Source organism: Meriones unguiculatus, chromosome 5 (assembly GCF_030254825.1).
Source record: "Meriones unguiculatus strain TT.TT164.6M chromosome 5, Bangor_MerUng_6.1, whole genome shotgun sequence".
Lineage (NCBI taxonomy): Eukaryota > Metazoa > Chordata > Mammalia > Rodentia > Muridae > Meriones > Meriones unguiculatus.
The window spans coordinates 122,520,436-122,544,039 of record NC_083353.1 but is presented as its reverse complement, the minus strand read 5'-3'; the positions used below and the strand labels follow the sequence as shown (position 1 = coordinate 122,544,039).

At 45.4% G+C, this 23,604-nt stretch overlaps 1 protein-coding gene across 2 annotated transcripts; it reads left to right on the top strand.

Moving 5' to 3' along the window:
• Positions 1-9,518: 9,518 nt before the first annotated feature.
• Positions 9,519-21,683, top strand: Art4 (ADP-ribosyltransferase 4 (inactive) (Dombrock blood group)). Of its 2 annotated transcripts, none has more exons than XM_060384315.1 (3): positions 9,519-10,388; positions 12,564-13,272; positions 20,631-21,683. In XM_060384315.1, the coding sequence occupies exons 1-3, from the start codon at positions 10,167-10,169 to the stop codon at positions 20,720-20,722; spliced, it is 1,023 nt and encodes a 340-aa protein (XP_060240298.1). In that variant the 5' UTR covers positions 9,519-10,166; the 3' UTR covers positions 20,723-21,683. The 2 variants fall into 2 exon arrangements, with proteins under 2 accessions (XP_060240298.1, XP_021499954.1); XM_021644279.2 differs by having other exon boundaries at positions 9,524-10,388; positions 20,478-21,683.
• Positions 21,684-23,604: the final 1,921 nt, after the last annotated feature.

The window sequence follows — 23,604 nt, the reverse complement described above, 5'->3', positions numbered from 1 at the left end:
TGAGTTTAGGATGCTGTGTGCACAGAAAGAGACTGGGGTCAGTGGTGCCTGAAATAGACACACACTGTCTTCCTTTGAGCATCCAGCCAAGTTTCTGAACTGGGTTTGGGTTTGGGTATTTTGGAATCACGTAAGGAAATCACAACTCCATGTTCACAGAAGCTGTGGGCTTCTGGGTCCTGTGCTTAGTGTGGGTTTTGGGGTGCCGAGGGATCTCTACTCCAGGCCTTCAGCAGGCTTTATCATGAAAGCACTACAGAATGAGAGCAGGGAGGCATCTCCTCCGCCCACTCCTGTTTAGGTAGCAATCTGGTGTCCCTTGCTTCTTCCTTACTTCTGAGCTTGTTGCAGGTGGAGGAAAGGATTTTTTTCTCCTCACACAGGCTCCAAATTAGCTCACTGGAAAGAACTGAGAATGAACATAGGCTTTTCTTGGGTCTGGGTTTCTAGAAGAATCTAAAATAATTCACCTACAAACACATAAAAAATTTTGAAAAACTTTCACTGGGTTGACACTGCAGATACCCAAGTAATGACATTGCTAGTCCTTTGCTCTATCAACCCTTTCTTCTACCTTTTTCCTCAAAGATGAGTGCACTCACTCCACCTCTGAAGTTCTAGTCCTCTCTGTATCTAGGGTTGGGAGTAATCACCTGCTGTTTTCAGTTGCTGAGTACGAGGGACTGAGAAATTTATAAAGAAGAGGTTTTGGAGGCAGAGTCTTATGTAGGCTGAGAAATGTGTCACCATGATTTACACCACACCTAGGGGTTGAACTCAGGGATACATATATGGTAGGTGAGCAGTCTTCCAACTCAGCCACATCTCCAGCCTCAATAATAAAGACTCAGGAGGTGAAAAGGACTCCAGGGCAGGGGGGTTGGGCACTTGCCCCCAACATTGATGGCCTGGGCCCTCCCAGTGAGGGAGACAACCTTCTCCTTCACCCTGTCCCCTGGCACCCAGGATGCCAACTGTGCATCTCCCCCAAATGTTTTTAACAAATAAAAAATTAAGATTTATTTAGCACACAGCTCTGCAGAGCTGGATTCCTAACACCTGTGAGGGCTTTCCTCCTGCATCTCAACATAACAGAGGGCATTTTCCAGCAAGTCAGTGAGCATGTTAACTCCATGAGAGACATCCTCAGGACCTCATTTCATTGATTACCAGCTGGAGGCCCCACCTTCAGTGGCTGCTAACACAAACTTAGAAACTAAGTGTCTAAAACAACAGTTTTTGGAGGACACATTCAAATCAGGGTACTATTTATTCAGTTTCTAGTAATGTATCTGGGAGGCATGAATCCTATGTGAAGTCCCAGAAATGTAGCCTTAAACAAATGTACATGACCCCAATTCACACCGGCATTTGTTACTTTGTGGGTTCTTATTTCTTCTATCCTTCTCCATCCTTTCAACCCCCTAACACTAGATAAGAGAGCAAAAAGGATAGAGAGGAAAGGGATCTCTGAATAAAGTCAGGGGTCATAAAGGGGAAAATGTTATTGTTAGACAACTTCCTGCTGATTAGGGGCATCAAAGTTTGATCTTTGCTGTCAAGATAGCTGATTATTTCCTCCCCCCCCTCCTCCTCCTCTTCTTCTTCTCCTCAAACCACAACCAACAACCAACCAACAATCCACCTCGCCTCTCAGGTACCCTAGCATTTATTATGCACTCTGAAAAGTCCCTAGATGTATAAATGTCACACAATTGCAGAAACTATCTGCAGCTGGCAAAATCACACCCCAACCAGAGCACAAAGCAAATCTTAGCTGCTGCAAAGCAGCCCCATATCTGCACACCAACTCCCAAGAAACGGAGACCTACATTGTTTTGAGAATCATTCCATAGAAAGCAGTGGCAGGATAGTTGCGGGGGGGGGGGAGGGGGGAGACTTAGGCAAACCAACAATTTCCTAAAGGAGATAGGAAACCAAACCAACCAAACAAATGAAAATTAAAAACTACTAGTCATCTTAAGTAGCTAGGGAAGTGAGAATTATAACTGACACATAGACCGCCCCCCGCCGTTTGTCAATTTTTAGCAGAAGATGAAAGATCTAAAAATTACAAGCCATTAAACTGAAGGGGCTAGACGTTTTGTTCTAGGGAAGCATGTAATCCCAGCCGGGTCTAAGATCAAGATAAAGGATGGCAAGAGAAACTACAAGGACGCTACATCCAACACTGGGGCCCAGGTCCCTGCTAGGACCCCATGTGAGGCTTCATAACAGGTTGTCTAGCCGCAGTAAGCACAGAAATCCACAGCTGATCAAGGTGGAAAGAAAGACAGTGTCTGTGGCGTACCACAGACGGGACTCTTCCATCACACAGGGTCAGGCGCCTTCACAGAACGCGGGGGAATGACTCCAGGAGCCAGAGTCAGGGAGTACCAGGGTGTAGCCGTGCCTTCTGGGCGTGACAGGACCACTGCACCCTTGAGCCCACAGCAGCTGTTGCTGCCTGCACAAGCTGAAGCAGGTCAACACTGCAGCGTTGAGCAGGGAGAGATATACAAGCCCCACCCCTAAACCGGAAGCTGTTGATGTGTGGGGGCTGTGGGGAAGGAAGGTTAACCTCAGTCCTGTGGATGGCCCCAAACCCATGGGAGAGTATGAGCAGCACAGACTTGGTAGGATCATTTTTAAAAGGACACAACATTGGGAGGGGTGGGGGAAAGGTGGGATAAAGATCTAAGGGAGCTAGGTGATCAAAGTAAAGTGTATAAAATGTTCAAAGAATTAATTTAAAAATATTACATTTTTAAAGGAGGTCTGTCCAGAATAAATGAACTTATTGAGATGATGAGTAGCATTGGAGACTGAAATTTGGAGTATTCATTCCCACATTCACCCACTCATCCATCCAAACACTCTCACAGCTCTTGTAGAAAACAGACACCACATAAGATGCTTTCTGTACACGGGTGAGAGTGGATCCACAGTTCCACCAGATGTCTTCACTCACATCTCTGAGGATGTTGATAGTAAGTGAGAACTGAGAAGTGAAAATACAGATAGCTTAAAAATAGTTTGATGATCAAATTTCAGGGCCTCTACCATACTGCTTTCTTGGCAATAGCCTGGACTTCTAGCAATAAAACACCACGATGAAATTGACACAAGCGTGGGAGGTCGATCACAACAGGCGCTGCTGAGAACCCTGTAAGGCAATATAGTTCTCCCCCACCCCTGAACTCCAAGCAAGGCCCTCTAGTGACTAAACTACTTAATGTAAGGTCTGACAGTCACACTGAAAAACACTCCCCTTTCCTTTACCTCCCACAGCACACAACACAAAGGAGGCACATTAAAATCTTAGCAAAGTTTCTGCTCCCCTCTAGTGGTCGTAGCCTAGAAGTGCATACACAGTGAAAATGTTAACAAACTTCCTATGCTGTACTTTAAAAATGGGGATGAGATTCCCTGCATTCTGCCCAAAGTTTGGCTATGAGTCTCGGCATCTGCTTTACTACCCTGCTTTACTACCTTTACTACCCTAGACTAGAGTCTTTCAGAGGCTTTCTGTGGTAGGCTCCTGTCTAGTGTCCACTCATGAGTGAGTATATACCATTTGTGTCTTTCTGCTTCTGGGATACCTCACTCGGGATGATCTTTTCTAGTTCCCACCATTTGCCTGCAAATTTCATGATTTCCTTGTTTTTAATTGTGTAGTATTCCATTGTGTAAATGTACCACAATTTCTGTATCCATTCCTCAATTGAGCGGCATCTGGGTTGTTTCCAGATTCTGGCTATTATGAATAAAGCTGCTACGAACATGGTTGAGCAAATGTCCTTGTATACTTGAGCATATTTTGGATATATGCCTAGGAGTGGTATAGCTGAATCTTGAGGAAGCAGTATTCCTGTTTGTCTGAAAAAAAAACACCAGATTGATTTCCAAAGTGGTTGTTTACATTCCCACCAGCAATGGAGAAGGGTTCCCCTTTCTCCACATCCTCTCCAGCATGTGTTGTCATTTGAGTTTTTTTATCTTAGCCATTCTGATGGGTGTAAAGTGAAATCTCAGAGTCGTTTTGATGTGCATTTCCCTGATGACTAAGGGTGTTGAGCATTTCTTTAAGTGTTTCTCTGCCATTCAGTATTTCTCTTTTGAGAATTCTCTGTTTAGCTCTGTAGCCCATTTTTAAATTGGGAATCTTATGAAAGAAGGAGAAGATAGAAAGACCTGGAAGGTTCTGGAGCTCTGCAAGGAGAACAACAGAACCAAAAAATCTGGGCCCAGGGGTCTTTTCTGAGACTGATACTCCAACCAAGGATCATTCATGGAGATAACCTAGAACTCCTGCACAAATGTAGCCAATAGCAGCCCAGTCTCCAAATGGGCTCCCTAGTGAGAGGAACAGTGGCTGGCTCTTTGATCACCAACCCCTGAGGCTGGAGGAGCAGCCTTACCAGGCCACTGAAGAAGACAATACAGACAGTCCTGATAGGCTAGGGTCAGATGGAAGGGGACTATCAGTGGACTGGGAAGGGGCATGGCAGGAGCAGGGGGAGGGAGGGTGGGATTGGGAGGACTGAAGGAGGATGGGATTGGGAGGGACTGAGGCAGGGGGCTACAGCTGGGATACAAAGTGAATAAATTGTAATAAATTAAAAATATGTAAAAAAAAAACAAAAAATGGGGATGAGGGAAGAGAGAGGGAGGGTGGGACAGGGAGGAGAGGAGCAGATTGAAGGAGTGTAATGTGAATAAACAAATAAAAATAAAATGACAGACTCATTTAGGCTCTGGGGAGACTGTGGACTGTGAAGAAGGGAAGAGTAAGTGAATCACTCACCCTCTCATCAGCTTTCTTTCAGAGTGAACATTAAGATAGCTCCCTCTGAGGAATCAGGACTCCTAGTGGAGGGAGGGGAACACCAACCCACCTAAATTTACCCTGCCTACAAGATGTGCAGGGTGAAAGACACAGCAGGTGAAAGATAGAGCATGGTCAACCAACGCCTGGCCCAACCTGAGACCCACCCCATGGGAGAGACCCCTGACACTATTAAGGATACTCAGCTATGCTCACAAACAGGAGCCTAGCATAGCTGTCCTCTGAGAGGCTCCACCCAGCAGCAGATCAAAACAGATGCTGAGATTCACAGCATCTGGGCTGGGCGAAGCATAGGGAGCCTTGTGGAAGAGTGTGAGGGAGGATAGAAGGACCTGGAGGTGACAGGAGCTCCACAAAAAGACCAACAGAGCCAACAACCAGGGCCCAGAGGGGTTTTTGCACACTGAAGCACCAACCAAGGACGATGCATAGATTGGATCTAGACCTCCTTCACAGATGTAGCAGATGGGCAGCTCAGGCTTCATGTGGGTACCCTAATAAGGGAAGCAGGACTGTCTCTGACATGGACTCTGTTACCTGCTTTCTAATCACTCCTCCTGGCAGGGCTGCCTCAACAGTCCGTGGGGGAAGAGGATTCACTCAGTCCTGAATGAACTTGATGAATTGGGGAGGGTGGGTGGGAGGACTCCCCTTATCTGAGGAATAGGGGAGGATGGGCTTGGGAGGAGAGGGGGGAGGAGGCTAAGATAAGGATGTAAATCAATCAATCAATTAATTAATTAAAATTCATTCATTCATTTAAAAAAGTTAAGATAACTCTTCCAGGCTGGAGAGATGGCTCAGAGATTAAGAGCACTCACTGTTCTTGCAAAGGACCCAGGTTCAGTGCCCAGCACCCACATCAGACGGCTCACAACTGCCTATAACTCCAGTTCCAAGATATCCCATGCCATCCACTGACCTCCAAGTGTACCTTCACACACATGGAGCACATAAACTCATGCAGGCACATATAAGATAAATGCATACATGCATAATACATACATACATATGTGCATGCATACATAGATGATAAATGACAGATATCTACATAGGTTGATTGATATATGATAGATAGATAGATAGATAGATAGATAGATAGATAGATAAGACGGACAGATAGATGATAGGGAGCTGGAAAGATGTATCTGTGGTTAAGAGCACTGACTGTTCTTGCAGAGGACCTGAGTTTCATTCCCAGCATTCACAGCAGCCTGCAATCTCTGCCCTTGAGGATCTGATGCCCTGTTCTGACCTCCACAGGGACCAGGCACACCTGTGGCAAACAGACATGTGCAAAAGCCGATCGAACATTCATATAGTAGACGTACAAAATTCTAAATAAAAATTTTAAATGTCTCTTCTAAGGCTCTCTTGTAGGCTGAGAAAACAAACAAAAGCATAAACAAAGGCAGCTCAAGGCAGAGCCTCCCAGTAAAGTATGACTCCCTCATTAACCTTCCCAAGTCTGCAGGAAATGGAGGCCCAGCAGGCTCACTCATTTCAAAGCCAGCTGAGCAGCATGGTGAGTGGATCAGGACCAACAGTCCAAATGCTTAGAATCAAACCGAGTTTTCACCGTGTCTCCGTATCCCTGCAAAAGCTGATAATGAGGAGCCTTAAGAACTGAAAAAGATCTTAAGAGGCTATTTTCAGACACTGCTGGTGATTGCCACTAAACCTAAAAATACACATTTATGTTTCAACGGCCAGTTCTCTGGACTATGTCTTCAAAACTATGAGAAACACACATAGCTTTATGCTGAAAGCATGATCAAGAGCTAGTAACAATAGTATAAAATTGAAAATAAGGTCAATGGGTACACATCAAGAAGAGTTTGGTATTTGTTTTTATTCCTTGAACAATCTCTAGGTTGATACATCTAGGGATCTCCCAGGACCCATTTTATCCCCCATTTAACCCACCAGGACTTGAGTGACAGAGATGTTAAGTAGCTGGCCTAAGGTCAAATGTCAAGGAAGTAGCAGTGACCAGAATTAAAGAGCAGGTATGGGCACTCGGTGAAGTGGCACATGCCTATAATCCCAGCACTCGGGGAGGCAGAGGCAGGCAGAGCTCTGGGAGTTGGAGGCTAGGCTGGTCTACAAAGGGAGTCCAGGATGGCCAGGGCTACACAGACAAACCCTGTCTCAAAAAAAAAAAAAAAAAAAAGAGCAGGCATGGTCTTCTTAAGACAGAGCACTCACTGGGTTCATCAGTAGGTCCATTAATGACAGTGAAGGATTATTGTACAGCCACAAGACTTAAGTCCTGCACACCAACCCCAAGGGCATTATGCTAAATGGGAAAAGGTTAAGAAAATGACACCGAACATGATTTATTTATCCAATGTCCTTGGTGTGACAAAACCACAAGGATGGGAAGACTGAGTGTGATTTTTAGAGATTAGGGATGGCGGTGAGGAGAGGGAATCCTAGAGGTCACGAGGTCATGAGGGAGGTCTATGTAGTGATACACAGTTTTGTATTTCTCTTACATTTTTGTTTGTTTGTTTGCTTGTCTATTTATTTTGTGTACGGGTGTTTTGCCTACATGTATGTCTGTGCAGCACACTTGTACCTTTTGTCTTCGGAGGCTGGAAGAGGGCGTAAGATGCCCTGAGGCTGGAGTTACAGATCGCTGTGAGCTGCCACGAGGGTGCCAGGTCCCCTGTAAGGACAGCAACTGCTCCCACTCACTGAGTCATCTCTCCAGTCTCCAGTTTTACATCACGATAGTGGCTGTGGCTCCTCAAGGCTACATGCATAGTACTAGTATTTGCTTCCTGGTTCTAATTTTGTGTCACGATTTATGAGGCATAGTTACTGGAAGAAACTGGGGCAAAGGACACAGGCTTCGCTGCACTATTTCACAAATTCCTTGTCATCTCAAAGTAGTTGTAAGATAAAAAGAGTTTAGAGCCTCCGGAATAGCTGACTGTGGCAGCAAGCACCTTTAATTAAAGCACCAGGAAACAGAGGCAGCTACATCTCTGTAACATTGAAGCCAGCCTGGTCTACATCTGCCTGGAGAGCTCCAGGCTAGCCAAGGCTACAAAGTTACACAGAAAGGAAAGAAGGAAAGAAGAAAGAAAGAAAGAAAGAAAGAAAGAAAGAAAGAAAGAAAGAAAGAAAGAAAGAAAGAAAGAAAGAAAGAAAGAAAGGAAGGAAGGAAGGAAGGAAGGAAGGAAGAAAGAAGAAAGGAAGGAAGGAAGGAAGGAAGGAAGGAAGGAAGGAAGGAAGGAAGGAAGGAAGGGTTAGAAATATACCTCTATAAAGCCATTTAAAAAGACAATTAAGAAATTGGCTAAACTCACCTCTTAATGAAATTCTTTCATGCTTATCTTTGCCTGATCTTCTCTAGTCCTAATGTCTCCATCTATACATTCTGATCATGAGCCAGTAAAATAATTTTGTGAACTATTAGGTATGAGTGGAAAACAATAAACAGAGGATCAAGAAATTTAGGCACGTCTGAGCTACACACACACATACAGAGAGAGAGATACACACCACATGGACACAAACCCATGGGCACACGAACATGCATACACACATACTTCAATAAATATTAAATCATGAGGAGACATGTTTACAGTAAAATGTTAAGGTGCCGATGTAGGTAATTTGGTAGAGTGCTTGCCTAGTGTAAAGCTCTGGCTTTGATCTCAGAACCATATAAACAGGTCATGGTGGCTTGCTCCCAGCACCCAGGAGGCAGAGGATCAAAGCTGAGGGTCAGCCTCAGTTCCATAGTGAGTTCAAAGCTAGCCTGGGTACATGAGACCCTTTCCCAAAAAAAGACCTCTTGAAAAATTAATCAATAGGGCTGGAAAGAGGGCTTATCTGGTGAGACACTTGCCATGTAAACAAGAAAACCTGAATTTGATTATTTTAGAACTCATAAGACAACAACAATAACAAAAGGAGCAAACACAGTAAGTGCCTGCAATCCAAGTGTTTGGGAGACAGAGGTGTGGGTGGGGGTTGAGGTGGGGTTGGCTTCTCAACCAGCCTATTCAAACCTGTGAGCTCCAAGTGCAGTGAAAGCCTGGGTGGGAAACTAAGGAGGTGAGCCAGGCGGGGTGGTGCACGCCTGTAATCCCAGCACTCAGGGAGCCAGAAGGCAGAGCTCTCTGAGTTTGAGGCCAGCCTGGTCTACAAAGCGAGTCCAGGGCAACCAAGGCTACACAGAGAAACCCTGTCTGGAAAACACACACACACACACACACACAAGAAATAAAAAAACTAAGGTGAAGAATGATGGAGGAAAACAGTCAAGTATATACAAAGTCCTATGACTTCACTTCTGCTGTGTGTGTGTGTGTGTGTGTGTGTGTGTGTGTGTGTCTCGGGTGGTGAGTAGAACGCCAAAATTTAAATCAAAATAGCATCTTTCTCCAAGCAATGGGTTTTGGATAACTTGTGTTTCTTCTTTTATGCTTCTGTATATATTCTGAGCTTCTGCTAATAAGGGAGAGCCACCATGACCTTCAGACAAATATTTAAAGTCGTAAAAAGAAAAGTGGGACCGGGATTTCCAAGAACAGGATTTGGTTTCACAGTTTGATAAGAGACAGGAAACATAAACAAACAAAAAAATAATGTTTGGGAGTAGTGGAAGGATGCTCAGAACTGAGCTGGAAGTGTTTAACAGTGGAAGTGCTGACTTAAATCATGTGTGTTGGGGGGGGAGGGATTCATCTCGGAATACAATGGCTAGAGGTCCTGAAGCTCTCAGAAGAAATGAACGTTCAAAGCTGTGAATCCAACAGCCACCCTGTTTGGATGGGGATGATTCCAACGCACTGTGGAAAAGCAGCCAAAACATACAAGGTTTAAAGTGTGTGCTGCTTGTGGAAGGCCGTCCAGGGCAGGGCTATCAGCAGCACCAAATGAGCGGACTCAGGCCCACCTTAAGATTGCATCTCCCGAGCTGCGCTGCACATGCCGCTGCTATTACTCATTATGAAAGCCTGAGGCTCCAGATAATGGGACTTGGCCCCAAGCACAACGAAGCATGCTTTTTCTACCATTCTGGGAAAAGTCGAGGCTGAGCTGCGCAGCCTGACCCTGAACAGACCCTTGGCATTCCCCTGGACGCGGACTAGACAGGGAGAGGGAAGGCTGCCTTTTTAAAGCTTGAAGCTGACTCGGTGAGAAACCTTGGTGTGCCGCGCACGTCTGGCTCCCTCGCGGAGACATCGGCTTTACAAAGGAGCTGGCTTCTACCTTGGAGGAAACTGTCGCTTGTTGGCGTTCCGCAGAAGTCACAGCTGCCTCCGGAACAGAACCTCAGACACAACCCGAACAGAAAATGTCGAAGGACGACTCTGGGGTGAATTTCGGGACGAGGCTTTCAGGGCCACGAAGTGCTGCTGACCCAAACCACCACTGCTGCCCACTGACGGCTAGATCCAAGAGGATGCGCCTGCCGAGGACTGCAGACCGGAGGATGAAGCTGTGGCTCCCGGGAGGGCAGCTCACCCTGCTGCTGCTGCTGCTCTGTGCCCAGCACACACCCGCCAGGAGCGCTGAGGTAGGGGCTATGGAGAAGCTGGTCTCTCTGTGATCGACCAGACATATTGGGACGTTCACCTGGTGTCCAAGCAAGTGGCAAACTTGGGCACTAGCAATCTAAGAGTAAAAACGTTAGTGAAGAGTGATGGAAACAGTTGCTATGAAAAATTTAAATTGTTTATAATTCATAAATCCGGCATGATGGATGCCATTGGCTTATTTTTCTGATTCTTTTAAGTATTAAAAATCCTGTTTCTGCAGGACAAATAATGTGAAATAAGCTCATTTGACTTGAAACTGCTTCATACAGGCAGCGCAAGTTTTGAGTATTCTAATTTAAAGAGCTATATATTAAAAATAAGCTAATGATAATAGATGATGCAGGAAATATTTGGGATCTGGTGACATGTTTAAAAAAATGTGTTGGAGTTCACTGTGATATTTAACGGAATGTAAGTCTTGGCGTGGACTAATGAAAGCTTGTTTTAAAGCTTGGTTAACATCAGTCAGTCAGTCTTACAAATTGGATCTAGATTGCATACAACTGGACAGCATATCATCATAAATCGCACAGTTAAAATACCCAACTGTGTGTGGTTTCTAATTCCAGTCCCAACAACACTGACTTGGACGGAATCTTGCCTTTTGATGAGTACAGTTCAGGAGAAAGGCACCATTGCTTTGCCAAGAATCAAACATCTGTTCGGATGTAGGTAATTCAAGTCAGGTTCTCAGTCATGAGCTGGCGAAGCTCAGTGAGCCTCTTTTTAGGTCTCTAACTTCGTTTTCAAACGCTCTAGACAATATTCAACCGTTTGCCCGCCACAAAGCATTCAATTTTCCAGCCCCCACTACCAAAGAGAAGGGGCTTTCTTAGGCACTGTGCTGCCCGTCACTCATCCACTCCCGGGGAGCAGGTCTTGGTAAGATTTGGGAGAATAACTGCACGCATGGAAATCAGCTCCGCTCTCCACCCTGGGACTTGGTTACTAATGTCTGTGGCGTGAGTGCCTTTCCCCCATGGCAAGATGTTACCTGAGAGGCCTGCGTCCTCCACTGCTGGCGACTGGGAAGACAAGTCTGACCGGCTCTGGAATCTACTCTTAAGCCAACTTGCATCCAGACCCAAAGATACATGCACCCACATGGGTGCACATAATTGAGGGAGAAGGGTGATATTTTGGCTCCCATATTTGCTGTATTTTTTTTTCTTTTTCTTCTTTTTTTTTTTTTTCTTCAGAATCTAAGTAAGCTTTAGGAGGTTGTTCTTTATGAGTCTCCTTGGAGAACCAAACACAACTTATCACTCAAGGTTTCTCCTTCTATAGAGTTAAAAGATTTAATATGGGGTGGCCGAGAAGATGGCTCGGTGTTTAAAGTGCTCGATGCACAAGCGTGAGGACCAGAGTTCGAATCCCCAGAGCACACATAAAATCCAGGCGTGATGGAATGCACCTCTGAAACTGCAGTGCTGGCAGTGGGAAAGGAGTGTGGAGACAGGCAGGTCCCTGGAGCTTCAGAGATCAATGGCCAATCACCCAGCTGAACTGCTGAGCTCCTGGCTCAGTGTGAGATCTTGTCTCAAAAAATAAAGTGGAGAGCAATAGAGGAAGACTGAACTCTGGCCTCCATGTGCGTGCATGTGCATAACAAAAAATAAAGTTAAGAGTACATACCGTTGTTTTGGTTTTACCAGGTTGGTTGGGTTGAGACAGGGTCCCACACTGTAATCCAGGCTGGCCCTGAACTTACCATGTACCCAGGCAGGCCTCAAACTCATAGCTTCTAAGTGCTTCCCAAGTGCTAGGATTATAAGCATGAGCCACCACACCCAGCTCTTAACATTCTTTATGGCTTCCATGAGAGGCTATGATATGAGGCTTGGAAAAAGCTGAAGGAAGTGAAAAGTATAATTAAACCATAAGGCTACTATTTTGTTTCTTCAACAAATTCAAATCCAGAAACACAGTACAGAACACTTCCTCCCTGAGTAGATGAGCCTTGGAGTTTTCTGTGTCATTTGTGAATAATGATAATCCCCACCCAGGCAGGGATAGCATGGAGGCATTATAATGGACACAGCTTGACCATTCTGTGTAAAATACTTCAGCAAGCATTGGTAGGGCACAAAAAATTAGCAACCACATTTCTGTCTGACTTGAATAATGCAAATCAAGATTTCTTTTTCTCATAGGCTGCTCTTAAGGTCGACTTTGACTTGACCCCACAATCCTTTGATGATCAATACCAAGGCTGTAGCAAACAGGTCATGGAGGAGCTAAGGGAAAGAGACTATTTCTTTAATGAAATAGACACCAATAAGTATTACTCCAGAGCGTGGCAAAAAGCCCACTTAAACTGGCTGAGCCAGGCCAGCACCTTCCCCGAGAGCATGACCCCTGTGCACACTGTGGCCCTCATGTTCTACACCTTGAATCATAATGTGAGCTCGGACTTTGCTAAGGCCATGGCCAGAGTTGCGGGGTCTCCACGGCAGTACAACCAGTCATTCCACTTCAAGTTTCTGCACTACTACCTCACCTCAGCCATCCAGCTGCTGAGGAACGAGAGCTCCGCGAAGAACCACAGTCTGTGTTATAAGGTATACCATGGGATGAAGGATGTGAACTTTGAAGCCAATGTTGGCTCCACCATTCGGTTTGGCCAGTTTCTTTCTGCCTCCCTGCTAAAGGAAGAGACGCCGGTGTCTGGACATCAAACACTGTTTATCATTTTTACTTGCCTGGGTGTCTCTGTGCAAGACTTCTCTCTCAGGAAGGAAGTCTTGATCCCCCCCTACGAGTTATTTGAAGTCGTAAGTAAGAACTACAGCACCGGAGGAGACTTGATAAGCGTGCGGTCTGCTGGGAACATGAGCGCGTATAACTGCCAGCTGCTAAAAGGTAAGCTTGCTCTAAAGTGTTTCTACAGGCCAATCTTACGGAGGCACTTTCTCCCTTGAGAGTCCCTCTTCCCGCATTACTCCAGCAAGTTATGTCAAGCTGGTTGAACACTAAGCAGCATACACAGTTTAAAAGCAGAGAAGAAGTGGGCCATTTAATTGCTCAGTGTTTTTAAAAAACAGCTCTGGGGATGCTGTGGGAAATGACCTAAAAAGAGAAATTCGAGATTTCACAACAGAGAAAAGAACAGTCTCTTTAGAAAGGGTCACTGGTTCTAAGCACCCATTTGCTCTGCTGCAGGGTAGCTCTGTAGCACACTGAAGGCTTTCCCGCTTGCCTGCAGCTCCTTTCTCTTGACACAGGTTTAGACCTCCCGCTATAATCTTCTTTTTTTTTCCTTTTTTCATTTATTTTAATTTTTATTAATTACTATTTATTCACTTTGTATCTCCCCTGTAGCTCCCTCCCTCCTCCCTTCCCAATCCCACCCTCCCTCCCCCTATTCTACCTGTGCCCCTCCCCCAGTCCACTGATAGGGGAGGTCTTCCCCCCCCTTCCTTCTGATCCTAGTCAATCAGGTCTCATCAGGAGTGGCTGCATTGTCTTCCTCTGTGTCCTGGTAAGGCTGCTCCCCCCCTCAGGGGGAGGTGATCAAACCAAGGACCATTCATGGAGATAACCTAGAACCCCTGTACAGATGTAGCCCATGGCAGTTCAGTGTCCACGTGTGTTCCGTAGTAATGGGAACAGGGACTGTCTCTGACATAATCTTTAGTCTTCAGACCTCAGAACTGCTTCTAGCCTAGTGGCTTACGGGAGATACAGACTAAGCTTCCTCCCTTCACTGTTATCCACGAATTCACCCACAAGAGGAGGCGGAGCACCTCCATGGCAGAGGACTAGTTAACATGATACCGATTTCTCATTTATTATCAGCCGAGGGACACTGAAGCAGTTTATCGTCTTTTTACTTATCTTCATAAAAGCCTTATGAGGCTACGTTACAGTGCTCGTTATGTAGTTTTTCTTTTTTCTTTTTACTTGACAACTGGGGGGTTGGTCTCAGGGCCTCAGGCATGCTATGCAGTCACTCCAGCCTTAGTGCTCATCACGTAGAAGAGAAACTTCAAGAGCTTAAGCAACTTGACCAAGCACAGGTAGCTAATGAGTTGTACAGATGGCTATAGCCCCAAACAGGGTGGACCTGGGGCCAAGCTGCCCAATTCCCTGCCTTGCTCTTGAATTCCTGACACTCTAGATGCTGTCCAAAAAGAGCTTGTAGGGAAACACAAGGTCACTGATTTACCTAGGTATGTTATGGTTTCAAATAGTCACTGAAGACCAACCAAACATCCAATGCCTGATAATGTATACAGCTAACTCAGCTAAGTATTAATTCAGGGCTAAGTTAAAGCTGTGCTTAAGTGATTTCATTACAGGAAAGCAGTTTGTGCGCCTGTGTACACGTGTGTGTGTGTGTGTGTGTGTGTGTGTGTGTGTTAGGGAGAGGGAGTATAAGAATCTTTTTTTTTTTCTCTTTCTCTGTCTCATTTAATTATTTATTTAATTTTTGCAATACTGAGTACCAGACATGGGCCCTTGTGCATGCTGAGCAAGTGGTCTCCCACTGAGTGACATCCTCAGTTTTGCTCAGCCCCTTAAGCATCATCCGCCACAGTCTGGATTCTAACCTTCACGTCAGCTGAACACGACGACTGCACAATCTTGGGTTAGACACAGTTAAGACCCACATGTTCTCAGCTGGTCACTGCAGTGTTTTTCCTTTTTCTTCTACCAGCACCCCAGGGGGTGTTCTTGACGTGATAATATTCTAATTACCCCGGCTTCCTGGAACTGTATCCAGGTTGATCCACACATAAACTTTGGGAGGGGAGGGCTGATACCAATTCCTTTCTTTTCTTTTTAGAGCGGGTCTCAGGCTCTTCTAAAACTTTCTATCCAAGTTCCTTGTCCTTCTGCCTTTGCCTACCAAGAGCTGGGATTATGGATGTGTGTACCGCCACACCTATATTGATACCAAAGGTTTTTCCATTGCAGTTATTTTTCTAAGTGTGATCAGTGCACCCTTCCCATACCTGGTTTTTCTAGGTGGCTGCTTTGGCTTATTTCTCTACTAAAGTCACCCTAGGGAACTCATGGATGTGGTACTGGAGCACGAACATCCCAAGACACTCAAACCCTCTCCTGAGACTGTTTCTCCTTTTTTTGACTATCTTTTCATTAGCAAAGTCATACTGTGCTGTATATCCCCAAAATCCCTATCAGCTAGATGAATAAACTTTCCCTCCTCTTCCTATATAACTCAAGATGAACTCTTTAAAAGTATATAGATAGGTCAGGCACCATGATACATGCCTGTAATCCCAGCACTCGGAGAGGCAGGGGCAGGAGGATCTCTGTGAGTTCAAGGCTGGCCTGGTCTACAAAGGGAGACCAGGATAGCCAAAGCTACACAGAGAAAACCTGTCTTGAAAAACAAGACAAAATACAAAAAAGAAAAAAAAAGGAAAGAAAACAGACTGTTAAAATTATCCAGTTTTATCCAATTGTTTTTTTTTTCTCAATGAGAAACACCATATTAAAAAACATAACTTACTCAGTTCTTCCATTTATGTCAAAGTTGGTCTTGTGAACTTGCAGCCCAAGTTTAAAGTACCAAGGAGCTAGACCATTCAAAAGTAAACCCAAATGGGTGACAAATGGTAGCAAAACAGATTCAAGGGAGCAAATTATGAAAAAGTTGAGTTATTCTAAACTACCCAGTCTCCCCTGTAACTATTTTGCTGCCCCTTACATTATCTGTACTGGTTAGCATAGGAACTTGTTTTCATGTTTATTAAAAGATGCAAAGTATGCCAACAGAATGTTAATTTGTTTCTCTCCATCAAGTGGTTTCCTTCAGCAAAACAATGTGGCAAATGCACACACATAAACAAATACACAATCTTCTCCTTATCACTGGGTTTACAATGAAGCATTTATGTCAGAATGTTTCAAGTCATCAAAATTCTTGGCATGCTTCCAGAAAAACACAGCCAGCTGTTTGTAGCAGCTTAGTTTCACCTGTGACCTTTGCCAGTGACAAGCAACAGCATTGTGGTCTTGGGGGAGGGGCTTAGTCTCTGCCCCTGTTGCTGGACATGTAAGAGAAAAGTTACTGTTTAAACTTATCCTGAAAGATTCTGGCCAGGAGAAAATGACGTAGTGTGCACAGGGCTCTTAGCAGCCCTCTGACACACAGAAGGACGCAAAGGTCTAGCTCCCTTACTGTTCTTCCCTGGACTTCAGTTTTCTGGAAACAGCTTCCTACTACTGTGGTGTACCAGGGCCCCGAAGTAGAGTGACTGCCTCAGGGGAATGGGTGAAAGAATAATTTAGAGCTGCTGATAATCTCCTATGACTGTAATGCTGGCACTGAGAGAGGCTGAGGCAGGAGGATTGCTGCAAGTTCAAGGCCAGCCTGGACTTGAACTGAAAGAACAAGTAATTAAATCTGACCTGTCCAGGTTAAAAAAAAAAGTGAGCAGACGTTGGAGTCAGAGAGTGTCAACAGCCATGAGGCCTTGTGGCAGTGCCTGAACCTCCAGTCAGTTACTCTGCTTCGGGAGTGGAAACAGTGCTTGTTTGTGGAAATGACATGGCAGGACTTAGGTGCCCACTAGCCACTCAAACAAGCAGGAAACTGGAAAGCCCTCTGCACGTGGAAGAGGGAGAGTGGCTTGATGGTGTAAACACGTGCTTTGGTGAGATTGACAGTAAGGACAGACAGTCACAGAAAAAAGGGGTCCACCGCACTTTCAGTGCCCACTTTTTGCTAGGGAACAAAGATTGGCAAGGGGAAAAAGTTAATTTAACCTGGGAGGATGGCATAAAAAAATAGATAATTAGGGGCTGGGGAGATGGCTTAGCAGCTAAGAACAAGTGCTGGTATCTGGCAAAGGACTTGAGTTTGGATTCCAGAACCCACATCAGCCAGCTCATAACTACCTGTAGCTCCAGTCTCAGGGGCTCTGATGCTTCTGGCTTCCCTGGGCACCTGGGCTCACCCGTACGTACCCAGGAGCCACACACACACACACACCCCACAGTTAAAAATAATAATAGCAAATGTTACCCTGATTACTGCAAAGAGGGCTGAAGACGATGGCCGGGATTACAGAGGATGCTAATGTCACTTTTGTAACTTGTGAAGTAGCATCGTCAGTATAAACAACAGCTAGAAATCCTGCATCCGGTAAATAGTCACCGAGCATTTTCCGTGTGCTGAAAGTGTTCTAGCTGTAGAGAATGGCTAGGGGAACACCTCTTGTTCTCGGGGAATTTCTACTCCAGCATGATGAGGCAGACAGCAAATAAAGCATAGGGTACTAGGTGGTAGGTGCTGTGGAACAAAGCTGAGCAGGACCAGGGGTTAGGGGAGGCTGTGTGGCAAGCTGCAATATTAAGATGGGTGATCGTGGAAATGCCACAGAGAAGGTGACACTGGGGATCGGGGAGAGAGAGTTAGTCATATAAGTGTCCGAGCAAAGAGCCCCCCAAAGAGGAATCAGCCTAAGTGGGACTGCCTGCACATCCCTCTGCCACAATTTTATCAGTTACAGAATGAAGACAAGGAAAAGGAATAAGTCCTAAGTTTGTTGTGAGGATTAAGTAAGTTGACATGTTGAGGGAGGCGGGTGATGGTGGCTGAGTCAGGAGAGCACCTGCTACACAGCATGCGCACGAGAGCGGGGATCCCCAGCACCCACATTGTCAGAGTTAGGGGGTCTATTGCTTCAGTGAAACACCATGAACAAAAACAAGCTGGGGAGAAAGGGGTTGATTTGGATTATACTTCCATATTGCTGTTCATATTAACCGAAGTCAGGACAGGAACTGTCCAACAGGGATGGGTCCTGGAGGCAGGAGCTGATGCAGGGTCGTGGAGGGGTGCAGCTTACCTGCTTGTTGTTCATGGCTTGTTCGGCCTGCTTTCTTACAGAGCCCAGGACCACCCCACGATAGGCTGGGTGCTCCCACATTGATCACTAAAGGAGAAAATGCCTTACAGCTGGATCTCATGAAGGCATCTCCTCAACTCAGGCTCCTTCCTCGCCGATGACTCTAACTATGTCAAGCTGACACACAAAAACAGCCAGTACACCCATTAAAAAAAAAAAAAAGTCAGATATGGTTTATGGCACATAAACCTAGCTCCGAAGGGGGACAGGAAGTAGAAACAGGTGGAACCCCAGAACTGGATGGCCGATCATTCTAGCCAATCAGTTAGCTCTAGGGTCAGGGAGAGACTCTGTCTCCAAAAATAAGGTGGGGAGTGATAGAGGAAGATGCTCAAAGGCCTCTGGCCTTCACACACATGTGCACACATATGCACATTTTTAATGTGCATGCTCACATGTTTTTACACATGCTCACATTTTTAATGCTGAGGGCTCAAAACAGATCCAGAATAACCACCAGACACTAGCTTTCATGGCGGTGATGAAAAACCACGATAAAGATGGGGATGAGGGGTGTGGAGTCATGCTGCTGCTGTTGATGATGGCAGGCAACTGAGTGTCTCTGGACCTTTTGCTGTGCTTCTCTCTAGTCTAGTCTCATCATATGCAAAGAGTTCTCTGGGTTAGAAGATCTAAGAGGATGCTGAGTTGGTTCCTTTTCTTGATACTGTGACAAAATACCTTAAAAGAGAAAGGATTTATTTTGGCTGGCGCTTGAGGGGAGGCAGTTCATCACAGTGGGAAAGACCTGTGATGGGAGCATAAGGCAGCTTCTCAGACTACGTCCACAGGGAGCAGGAAGCAGACGAGAACTAAGGCCCTCCCCCAACGAATAACTCTCCCACCAAAGCTGTGTAAGACCTGGGGTCTCACAGCTCAGGAGTTCAATCGCGCCCTTCCCAGAAACTCCCCCAGACCAAGACTCGTTGCAAAAGCAAGAGGTTTATTTACCATTGTACAATGGGGTCACCCCTGCTGGTCAGCAAAGAGTGGCACCGGGAGACAAAGGCCTTTAGGTTTTTAAAAGAAAAATTGCGGGAAATTTGAAGTTTTAGTTTTGGCAATTTAGGATTGGATGAGGAAGCTATAAAGTAAGATAATTGGTTAGTCTTAGGTGCTCAAGCTTGGCCAGTCCTGCCAAGTGTGGATGCAGCTGCACTTTAAGGTGGGGGTGGTTAGCTCATCCTTGAAGATTAGGGCTGCGGGCTCTTGGCTGGAGGTCAAAAGCTACTCAGAAGAAGTCTAGGTTTGTTGCTAAGAAACGCTATCTCAAGGACAAGGGTCTGGTCATTCTTTTGCTGAGTGAAGGTCATTGCTTGCTTGCCCCCTTTTTTTATATCTGTCCTCACAGATAGGGTCATATTCCTTCACTCTCTGGAAAGGTACTAAGAGGCTTTAGCTTAACCTGGACCTAAACTCAAAACTATAGGCTTTAGAGGACATATAGGTTACAAAGTTAGCCTAACCCTTTCAGCTGCACCTACTAAGGGTTCCCACACAGTCTCACCAGCATGGGACTGAGTGTAAGAACATAGTTGCAGCGACAATTACATTTGAACCACAGCAGAGAACTGTTTTGGCTTAGGGTTTTTTTTTTAAAGTAACTGATTTCAAACTGATTAGAAAGTCATTGTGTTAAATTGATGAATCAAGGAAGGACTGAGCTAGTTTCCAAAGAAAATTCTCTGCTGCTGGGGCTGGTTCAGAGCCACGGCAGCTCTTGGAGAAGAATGCAGTTCAGTGTCCAGCACACATAACTGGTGGCTCACAGCCACCTATATGGGCACTTACACTACACTCATGCATGCATGCTTCCACGCAGACACACATGGATCAGCAGGCATTTCAAAATAAAACCAAATGTTGCAAAGTAGCAGAGATCTACTACCTGAACTGCATGAGACCCAACTCAAACATATAGATGATAGATAGATAGATAGATAAGTAGAGACAGAGAGAAAGAGAGAGAGAGATGGATATTTTGAGGCAGTGCCTTACTATGTTACCCTGGCTGTCCTGCTATATAGACAGTCTGGCCTTGAACTCATGGAGAACCACCTGCCTCTGACACCCAAATGCTAGGATAGAAGCCATGTGCCACCACGACCTGCTTTAAAACATAAACATTTAAAATTCTCTGCCACCTAGCTCATCTCTAAGTTGTGTCCTTTTTGTTTTTCACAGCTTCCAGCAAGAAAAGCACCCCTGCTCCAATAGTTATTGTTTGCCTCCTTTTGGTCAGTGTTGTTTTCTCTTCCAAACACAGCGAGCAAAAGAGTCTGCTGTCTTCCTTTTAAAGAAACTACTTAAACTTTTTGCTCATCTATTTGTTACCAGAATGTGAGGCCCACCCTTCCCACCATCCCACAGAAGACACAGGAGACAGAAAATGGTGGGAAAAAACCAAGTTTATTCAAAACCAGCTGTAAATAAGGCGGAAAACTGTCTCAAATCCCTACCAAAGGGGAGAGAGTCTATTGGCTCCTTTCCTGATGCTATCACCAAGACCAGACATAGACGCTCAAAGCTTCCCTCAACTTATAAATGTACCAAGCCTCAGAGCCAGAGAGTTTTGGAACCAAAAGCACAGGTGCTACTGAAGCAGAAGTGGGGCAGGATATCAAACCTCAAGGCCCACCCCTTGTGACTCACTTCCTCTAGGAAGGCTGAAGATTCCACAGCCTTGGAAAGCAATGCCACCAGTAAGAGTCAAAGTCCTTAAGCTCGTGAGGAGCATTTATCACTAAAACCACAGCAAGGTCTTACCATTCATTGTGCTCCTACAGGAGAAAAAGGGAGTCCTGACCCACAAGGGACAAACCGCCTCTGCTTTGAGCAGGCTTTGTCCTCCTCAGAGGTGTCTTCTTTGCTAGGGCTCTGGCAGGAACCTCGCAAAAGACCAGTGTCCTGCAGATGCTTAACCAGAACTGGAAAAGGTCTTTATCGCTCTATTCCTGAAAGCCTTGTGCATCCTCTTTGCCAGCCACATTTGGCCTTCGCTCTGTGCCTTTGTCCTATTGGGACACCCTAGGACATCATTTTCCTGTAAGCTGGCCATTGATCCATGAGAGAAACGACAATCCAGTGATAGTCTGTGAGATCAGAGTCAGGCTACATTTTCAAGAGTAGTTGAAGGAGCACAGCAGGAATCTCTCCTTTGAGTGATTATGAGAGCAGAGTGCATGCACACCAGGACTGCTAGCAGGTACCTCGCCACCGCCACTGAGAGAGAGGAATTTGCCTCCCTGAGAAACTGACTCACTGGAGGCAGAACTGAGAAATGGAAAGAAGTTGAGACAAGAGTGAGTGATGAGCCTCTATTGCTGACCTGTGCCCAAAGCATAACTCGATTTCCTCGTTACATGAATCAATAAAGGATACCTGTGCCAATGTAATGTGGTTTGTGTTTTCTATCTCAGCCACGAGGGAGGTTCCGGTGAGTACAGACTTTCGCTTATTTTCTTTTTCAACTCAGTGATCCTAAATAGAAACAAATCAAAGAAGAGTGAATAGGAGAGCAAAGGACTCATCTTCAGTGATTTGTTTTTTATCAACCTTCACAATCAAATCAATGCACTCTCAGATGGAAACCTGAGAGAGGAAAATGGAATGTATTAGAGTGAGAATTCTTAGGAAGTAGAAGGAGACAGAAGGCAGGAAAAGAGACTGGAGCCTGATAGCAATGGATCAGACTGTTCCAAAACACAGAAAGACAGACACTCTTCTGTGGGAAAGGAGTGCCTGTGTGGGGAAAGGCTGGTGTGACTATTGGGGTAGAGTGAGGATATTGCTTGTACCCATAAGGGGCTAGGGCAGTTCCAAAGTATCTCCTTCCCTGGGCTTAGGATGCCGCCACAGGGCTGTGCCGGGTGCTGAACGATAGCCCATTGTACAGCCACAGGGCACCAGCAGCCCCAGCTCTGCATTCTTTCTTTCATCCCTCTCTGTGACAGGCTGATCCAGCAAGGTCATTCAAAGGAATCCTGTCTCGTGACCAAAGCATTTTATCCATTAGTAAAATCTCAGCCATGCCTTTAACAAGCTCTTACATGTCTATTCCTAAAACATTGTCAAAACATTGGAATTTAGGCATGTTTACTTTATAGACCAGATAAAATTTTTTGTTTCAGATCTTTATAGAAAAGTGTTTGTTGTTGGGGGAGGATGTGTGTGGAAGTCAAGGTGAGACTATGGAAAAGCTGATTCTCAAATAGCTACCAAAATGTTTGAGGCCTGTTATGCACTATGAGATGCTTTTAAAAGTTAAAAGTTAAATATACTTGACTAGATCTCTCCTTTGTAACCTGCAAGAAGAAATTTAAAAACAAAAACAAGCCACAAGAGGAGTAGCAAAAGAAAGGAAAACCAAGTCTTACATTTATGAGCGTCCATGCAAAAGGTGCCTTGAGGAAGAGCCAGGAAGGCTTTGGAGGGAGGCAGCATTTGGGGCAGACTGTGGAATGTGTAGTGGGAGGAAAGGCTGAGAGGAGGGAAGAAAGACAGTAAGACATTGTATGTGCTTTGTGGCCAAAGCAAGTGCAAGCCTTAGACATTGGAAACTGGGAAGGAAACGAGATGCCTCTGGACCCAGGATAGTGACGTTTTCTAGCAGAAGCAAAGATTTGTCCAGGTAAGATGAGACCTCACATGGGTAGGAAAGAGCCAAGTAGAAAGAAAACACAAATCAGGGGTGATCCTAGAATTCACAGATCTAGGAAATAGTTAGGTGACGGAGAGATTTAAAGACACACAGTGTGGGGCTGGCAGGATGGCTCAGTGGTAAAGGCACTTCCTGATAAGCATGGTGACCTGAATTTGATCCCCAGAACATACATGGTGGAAGGAGACTCCTGAGAGTTGTCTTCTGACCTCCACATGTACATCATGCACCCATGTGTACATGCACGCACACACACAGAGGGAGGGAGGGAGAGAGAGAGAGAGAGAGAGAGAGAGAGAGAGAGAGAGATTTTACCTAAAATATTTTAAAATTGATAAGCCACAAAGCAAAGCAAAAAAGGCAGTCTACTCTCTGCTATGCTTTCATAGCATAGGTATTCTCTGCGTGGCTCTACCCAGCAGCTGGTGGAAACAGCTGTGTGGAGCACAGAGAGTCTTGTGGGAAAGTGGGAGGAGAAATAGAAGGACCCAGAGGGGACAGGAGCACCACAAGAAGACCAACAGAGCCAACAAACCAGGGCCCCATGAGACCTCTGGAGACTGAAGCAGCAACCAAAGACCATGCTTGAACTGTACTTAGGCCACCTACACAGATGTAGCCGATGGACAGCTTGGTCCTCATATGGGTTTC